At 40.1% G+C, this 7,050-nt stretch overlaps 1 protein-coding gene across 1 annotated transcript; it reads left to right on the top strand.

Moving 5' to 3' along the window:
- The first annotated feature begins 956 nt into the window (after nucleotides 1–956).
- ugt5g1 (UDP glucuronosyltransferase 5 family, polypeptide G1) lies at nucleotides 957–6,533 on the top strand. Its single transcript, XM_072376278.1, has 2 exons — nucleotides 957–1,983; nucleotides 4,592–6,533. Exons 1-2 carry the CDS (start codon nucleotides 1,888–1,890, stop codon nucleotides 6,182–6,184), a joined length of 1,689 nt encoding a protein of 562 aa, XP_072232379.1. The 5' UTR covers nucleotides 957–1,887; the 3' UTR covers nucleotides 6,185–6,533.
- Nucleotides 6,534–7,050: the final 517 nt, after the last annotated feature.

Here is a 7,050-nt window from a genome sequence, read left to right on the forward strand (position 1 = left end):
TCTTTTTTGCTTAGAAAGGTTCTGAGTCAAACAGTACAATAGTATTTTGGAAGTTGCCATAAGAGCTTTTTCGAGTTCCCTGAAAACTAAGGAAAGGAGCTCAAGTGCTTCCTTTATTATCTCCATTTGCATTGGGCACACAAGACCATTCTTTTTAAAATAAAGACATCATTCTAACCCATGATTTCTTGCAGAGGCATTTTTCAAAGCAATGCTTGATTATATTCACCCTGTTCCTAACTATGATTTATGTGGATACATATGAAAACAGGAGGCTGAATATTTGAGTGAAAACAGAATATTTAAGCAAAATCTATAGTTCCAGTGCTGCAAATTCACATCGCAGCTCAGTGTGGTTGTATTTTTTTTCCATCTTTTTTTCCAAAGTCCTCAGGAATTTCTACCATTATTATCCCTTGCTGATGATATTTTCCAAGTCAAAGAAACAAGCTTCACGTTTTTTTCTCCAGTCAAATATTTCATTGCTTCTTGAGAGGATGTGTAGGAAGTATAAGAAATAACTCAAATAGTATATCCTGCTTGAACATAGGACTATTTTGACTTTGGACACTAAATGTCAGCAGTCTTCCTAAACTTGATAAATGTGTCAGTGCGTAATGTGTTTTGACTTTTTTTTTATACCATCTGTGCCTCAATTTGAATGAGAAATAGGTTTAGTGCATTTGAGTCATAAATACAATTTTGAAAAAAGATAAACCAATAAATGATAAACTTCTTACCACATTAAAACTTTAAAAAATAATTCAGATTATTTAGCAAATTTGCTGCAGATGTGATAAATATAATTGAATATAGTCTTACATCGCTTTTGGTACATACACGCATAAAAATCCCATATCTAAGACTTTCATATATCAATCATATATCAATCATTAGTCATAAAAACACTTAAAGTATTCAATTAGAGTTTTATTGTACACATTGTCTTATGTATATGACTGAAACAATGCATGGACTTAATTATATGCAGTTCTACTGCAGATGTCTGCATGTAGATGCAGATGTCTGATTGACTATCTCTGCTCTGACATGTGACCAGCTATGTGATCACTTGAGAGCAGCTCTGACTGCTATCTACATGCACTTTATTGTTCAATTTTAGTGAAGAACTCCCATATTTCTCTTTTGAAGACTTTGGGCTGAATTCAGATAAGTAGTGATAGCTTGCATGCAGATCAAGTTTGCACAGTGACACAGCTAAATGTTTCCCCTTTGACCAGGTTAAAGGTTTACTGTTGTAAAGGCTTCATAGCAGCCACGAGTTACATGTGCTCTGCTGTTACCCTGTTCCCTGGCGAAGGTTTATACAACTCCACACAGGCAGAGGAAGGGAAGGCTGCATCTCACTGATATGACTGTGGAACTGTGAGTTGCGCTGTTATTGCAATCAATGCGCACGTTATTTTCCCTCCGCTGTGACCTTGCCGCTTCCTCCCTCCTTCTTTCCCTGCCACTCCCGTCTCGTGCGCTTTGACTGTGTCCCAGTTTGGATTTTTCCTCTTCCTAACCTAAAGTTGAGGCCTGTGCATGAAGCCTTTTTGAAAGCAATCAGTGAAGCTGTATGATGAGAAAATTGCAAATATTTAACTGCATTTAGTCATTTTGAATTAGTACTTATTTAAATTAATTTGCTATTGTGCTTACAATATACAATTCACTGGTTAATCATGTGGAAAGAAGGGCAAAAAAACTTTTAAAAGTACAGATTTGAACCCATGTGTGATATTAAATATGCATAGAAATATATTAACCCTCATGAACTTTAACCTTTGCTGCTAAGCACAAGGCAATGGCTTTGGGAGTTACCTTTAATCCATATACTGGACTTTGGCCCACAAGCACGGGGCCTGTGTGTGTGTAAAAGTAATGTCATGTGCAAACATATGCCACATATTATCCTGGCTCACTGAGGACCTGCAGACCTGCAAGTCGAACCTTTGGAATATGATTCAACAACATCAGGTGAGGCATTTGATTTACAATCAACCGAACAAACTAAACTAAAAGATTTACTAAGTACACTAGATAACCATTTCTGGCACAGTTACTAAGCACATTTTATGCCTCTGTTACTGGAATAAATAGTCAATTTATTGTTATTATCCTTAACATTACTTTCCTTTTCGCATTAGCAGTGATGCATATTATTCTGTAACATTTTGGCTTTGAAGAGGCTACAATATCTGTTATGTAACAGTTACATTAATAACAAGCTGCTGACAAGCAATACATCAGAAGCAATGTAAGACATTTAAGTATTTGTATTTGGTAAGTAACATAAAAAATATATCCTTTTAAAGAAAAAAAAACAGAGCCAAGGAGCAGCAGATCTTCCACACTCATGGAACAGATATAACTGTGATAATTGTATTTGTAAATTGAAATTATTTTTAAAAAGCGGAGACAGGGAGTGACCCAGAGATAACACAGGCACAGTGTGAGGTGACAATGTTAACTATCACACACCCTCCTGGATTAGCCTACAGATTAGCTTTAACATTTTTGCAAGCAAGAGCTGAGAACATCTCTGCACCAGTCAACATTCACAATAGATCCATTCATTCAAATTTAAAATGTGATATTCGTCCACTTATCTCAAACAAGTAGGCCACAAACAGACAAGATTCAATAACTGTAACCTACAGGGATATTTCCTTTTTTTTAAGTGGCATCGTGTAAAGAAACTCATAAGTAATCAGTGTATTACCTGCAGAAGACAGCAGCCAGAGTTTACTCAGTTTGGAGAAGAATTTTCAAGGAGGAGCTAAAACAACAGCTACTCAGAACAGAGACACAAATGAGCACATCTCAACTCAAACTTCAAAAAATTCTGTCTGAATTGTTTATCATTTTTCTCAGCTTAAGAATTTCTGTGTTGCTCACTGTCATTCAATGCATGGCAGTTGGTCAACGTATCCTGCCGCAGATCAGCTGTGACCCTGAAGTCCCCCAGTCTGATCTCAACTTACCAACTTCAATAAAGTACAAACTTGTGAAAAGCCTGGAAAAGCACCAGCACTCATCATCATTTAAATCCAGTCCCCAGTCTGTAAAGTTTAGTCCAACTTGGTCCTCCACACTCACTCTCAGTACTGGTTCTCCTCATTGTTGTGTGCTGAGCCCGATGCTCTACTCACTGTAGGGATATGACTGTACAATCATCTCCACTTCAAACTGCATTATTAAGTTTGCAGATGACACCACAGTTGTTGGCCTCATCTCAGGAGGGGACGAGACCAATTGGTCCGCAGGCTGACACTGTGGTGCTCTGCAAACAACCTGACACTGACACAAACAAAACAAAATAACTTATTCTGGACTTTCGGAAGAACAGAACTGACCAACATCTCCCACTTTATATAAATGGCAAATGTGTGGAAATGGTCAGCACTTTCACATTCCTGGGCATTCACATAACTTACACACTCACCTGGACACAACACATCTCTGCTGTAATAAAAAAGGCACACCAACGCCTTCACTTCCTCCGTGTGCTTTGAACCAACAAGCTCAGCACCAAGGTCATGACTGCTTTTTACCACTCTGTGATTGAAAGTACCATACGGACATACGGACTCACAGTGTGGTACGCTGCCTGTTCAGTGGCCAACAAGAAGGCCTCGCAGAGGGTCATACGGGCAGCTCAGAAAATCAGCAGCAGCCCTCTCCCTTCCCTCAAGGACATAGCAGACTCACAATACCTGTCCAGGGCCAGGAACACTGAAAAAGACTCTCACCATCCAGGCCATCATCTGTTTGACCTCCTGCCTTCAGGGAGGCGATACAGGACAGTAAAATCAAGGACAAACAGATTGTTGAATAGCTTCTTCCCAAAAGCCATCCAAACATTAAACAGACACCGGTGACAAATGTAATGTACTGCACTATACAGCCCCTCTGTGCAATATACAATTTACAATATCTTGAAATTAGGTTTTTATTAATTTATTTATTTGTCAATATGACAGTATTTCTTTGAGTCACAATGTTTTACTGTCTTTCCACAGTTTTTTATTATTGCTTTTATTGTTGCATGTAATCTGTGGGCAGCTATCGCAATCTCGTTGTATCCTGTGTACAATGACAATAAAAGGAAATTGGAATCTTTGCAAAACTTGTGACCCGCAGTGAGTTAACCAAAATGTGTGACACAACTCCTGACGGACTGAACTGATCATCTGCAGGGCATGGTGATGAGCCGCATTGAAGCGGAGCAACACAGATGTTTAGTTGATAAAATACTGACAAAGTCAACAAATGTCTGATGAAAAAGTGACACGGTGTAAAATTCACTATGTATAGCATTTGTTCAAACTCCTATGATGTTTTTGAGGTTTGAGTTCAATTAGGTGGTGAAAATCTATTTTCTTTGGTTCCATTTTGAGTTGCTCTTAGCTTAGTTCTCCCCATCAGAATTCCTCCTCGATTCTCCAAGAGTGCTCTATCCGCTGTCTGCTGCAAGTAAGACAATGACTCCTGAAAAGTTTTTTACACAAACCCACTGAAAAGAAATATTCCTTTGAAATTTGTGTTCAAAAGGCTAAACATTTGTCTTTGTTGTTCGTTGCAGGAAATGTCCCACACTTTCAATGTATTCCTGACAGGCCTCTGCTTGCTGTTGCTCAGTGTGTCTTACTGTGATGGCAGCAAGATTCTGGTTGTGCCCGTTGATGGCAGCCACTGGATCAACATGAAGGTGATCCTTGAAGAGCTTCACTCCAGGGGCCATGACATCACAGTTCTGCGCTCTGAAAAGAGCTGGTATATCCCCAGTAACTCCTCCATTTATACCTCAATTGACGTGCCAATGCTAGAGGATGAAGTAGGAGACAGGAACTACTACAATAAAATGCTTCAAGATGTTATGGAATGTCGCAGCTATCCGACTTTTATACGCACCTTTTACCAAGAGAGCCTGATCACGTCCATGTTAGGGAAGGGTCATGAGATTCTGGCCAAAGCAGCTGCAACAATGTTAGATGACCCCGTGTTTATAACGAGGTTACGGGATTCAAAATTTGACTTAATGTTAACTGACCCAGCTCTTTCTTTAGGGGTTATTCTGGGTAGTTACTTCAAGCTGCCGATGGTTTTCAATGTGCGCTGGATTAATAATGGGGAGGGCCATTTAACCATAGCTCCCTCTCCTGTTTCCTACGTCCCTGTGTCTGGTAGTGAACTCCATGATCAGATGGACTTTTTAGATAGGACAAAGAATTTGCTCCACTATCTCTATAGTGTTTATGAGTATCACTTTTACATTAACCCAGTATATTCAGACCTGTTTAAGCGGCACTTCCCTCCTGGAACTACCTTGCTGTCTTTGGAGCTTTCAGCTGATATCTGGCTGTTGAGAGCTGATTTTGTTTTTGAGTTCCCGCGGCCCACCATGCCCAATGTGGTGTATATAGCTGGGTTCCAGTCCAAAAAGGCCAAGCCCCTCTCCGCTGAGTTGGAAACATTCATGCAGAGTTCTGGGGAACATGGGGTGGTGGTTATGTCTGTGGGGACAGTGGTGTCTGCCCTGCCTCATGAGACCACAGAGGCCATTGCTGCTGCTTTCGCTCAGCTCCCTCAGAAGGTGGTTTGGCGGTTTGAGGGTGAAAGGCCTTTATCTCTTGGAAACAACACCCTGCTGGTGAACTGGCTGCCACAGAAAGATATCCTGGGACACCCCAAGACTCGTGTCTTTGTAGCTCATGGAGGGACCAATGGCGTGTATGAGGCCATCTATCATGGCATTCCTGTTCTGGGCCTGCCGCTTCTTTTTGATCAGTTTGACAATCTACACCGTCTGAAGGTGCGTGGTGCGGCTCGGGTGGTGGAGGCCAGATCACTGACCACAGAGAACTTCCTGGAGGCTCTAAAGGACATCCTAGAGAATACCTCTTACCGCAAAAACATTCAGAACCTCTCCCAGCTGCATCGTGACCTACCAATGTCTCCAATGGACACCGCCATCTTTTGGATTGAGTATGTAATCAGGAACAAAGGAGCAGCCCATCTACGGTCAGCAGGTTTTAACTTGCCTTGGTATTCCTACTTTTGCCTGGATGTGGCTGCTGTAATTATGGCCCTAATTGGAGCTTTTATTTGGGGTTTAGTCTCCATCTGCAGGTGTCTCTGCTGTGGAAGGTTTAGGGGAAAGATGAAAGCAGAGTAACAGTTCAAAAAAATTTTGTTTAGTTTTGTTCAGGAGTAAAAAGAGCACTTAAGTATCTGCAAATACATAGAGTTCAACTAACTCTAAGTACAATTTAAACATTTCTGCCTCATATTATAACCTGTTTTGAGAAAATGAAGGTCTTTATGGACATGTTAACTGTTGTGAAACATTATTTCTGATCATGGACACAGTGTAGAAAGGTGAAGGATTGACTTGTCTGTGTAAAGATTTGTCTGATTTGGGGAATACTTTTACTGTATGTTTAAACAGGTTGTAGTTACAAAAACATGTGGAGTCTTATCATGAGATTACCAACCTCAGTGATGCAAACCACACACAAATGTGAGATCACTGTCCAGTTTGCTGTTTTGATTTAAGAGAAGAACAGGTCAGACAGAAGGCTTAACCACTAAGGGAATAAAGCACCCACCAAACAGAGCGGAGGCTCTCATATTACTGTAAAATGTTTTTACAGACTCTATGTGTCCCTTTCAGGACAGCTTGGGAAATAAAGTGAGACATTTATGCTAGTGATTCAGCGAAACCATAAGAACCACATCTGATAAGGTATCATGTAAAATGGTTTGTAAATGGTTGAACACTACGACAAAATGTACAGAGCGCAGAGGGCCTCAAAGCCCAGTAGCCTGTAATATTATGTTGATTATACAGAACTGGTTGCAATAGTAGAGCTGGAAACTTCAGTTTTCGCTCTATAGTTTTGTCTGTTTGCCATATTCTTCAATTAAGGACTGGACAAGTATATATTGTGAGAACAAAAACATATGTGAGCCTTTAGCAACATTAGACATGAAATGAAAATGTAATAGAGTTCACAGTAAAAAAAAAATGTCTTTGTTATT

Source organism: Leuresthes tenuis, unplaced genomic scaffold, assembly GCF_036924035.1.
Source record: "Leuresthes tenuis unplaced genomic scaffold, fLeuTen1.0.hap1 SCAF_22, whole genome shotgun sequence".
NCBI lineage: Eukaryota > Metazoa > Chordata > Actinopteri > Atheriniformes > Atherinopsidae > Leuresthes > Leuresthes tenuis.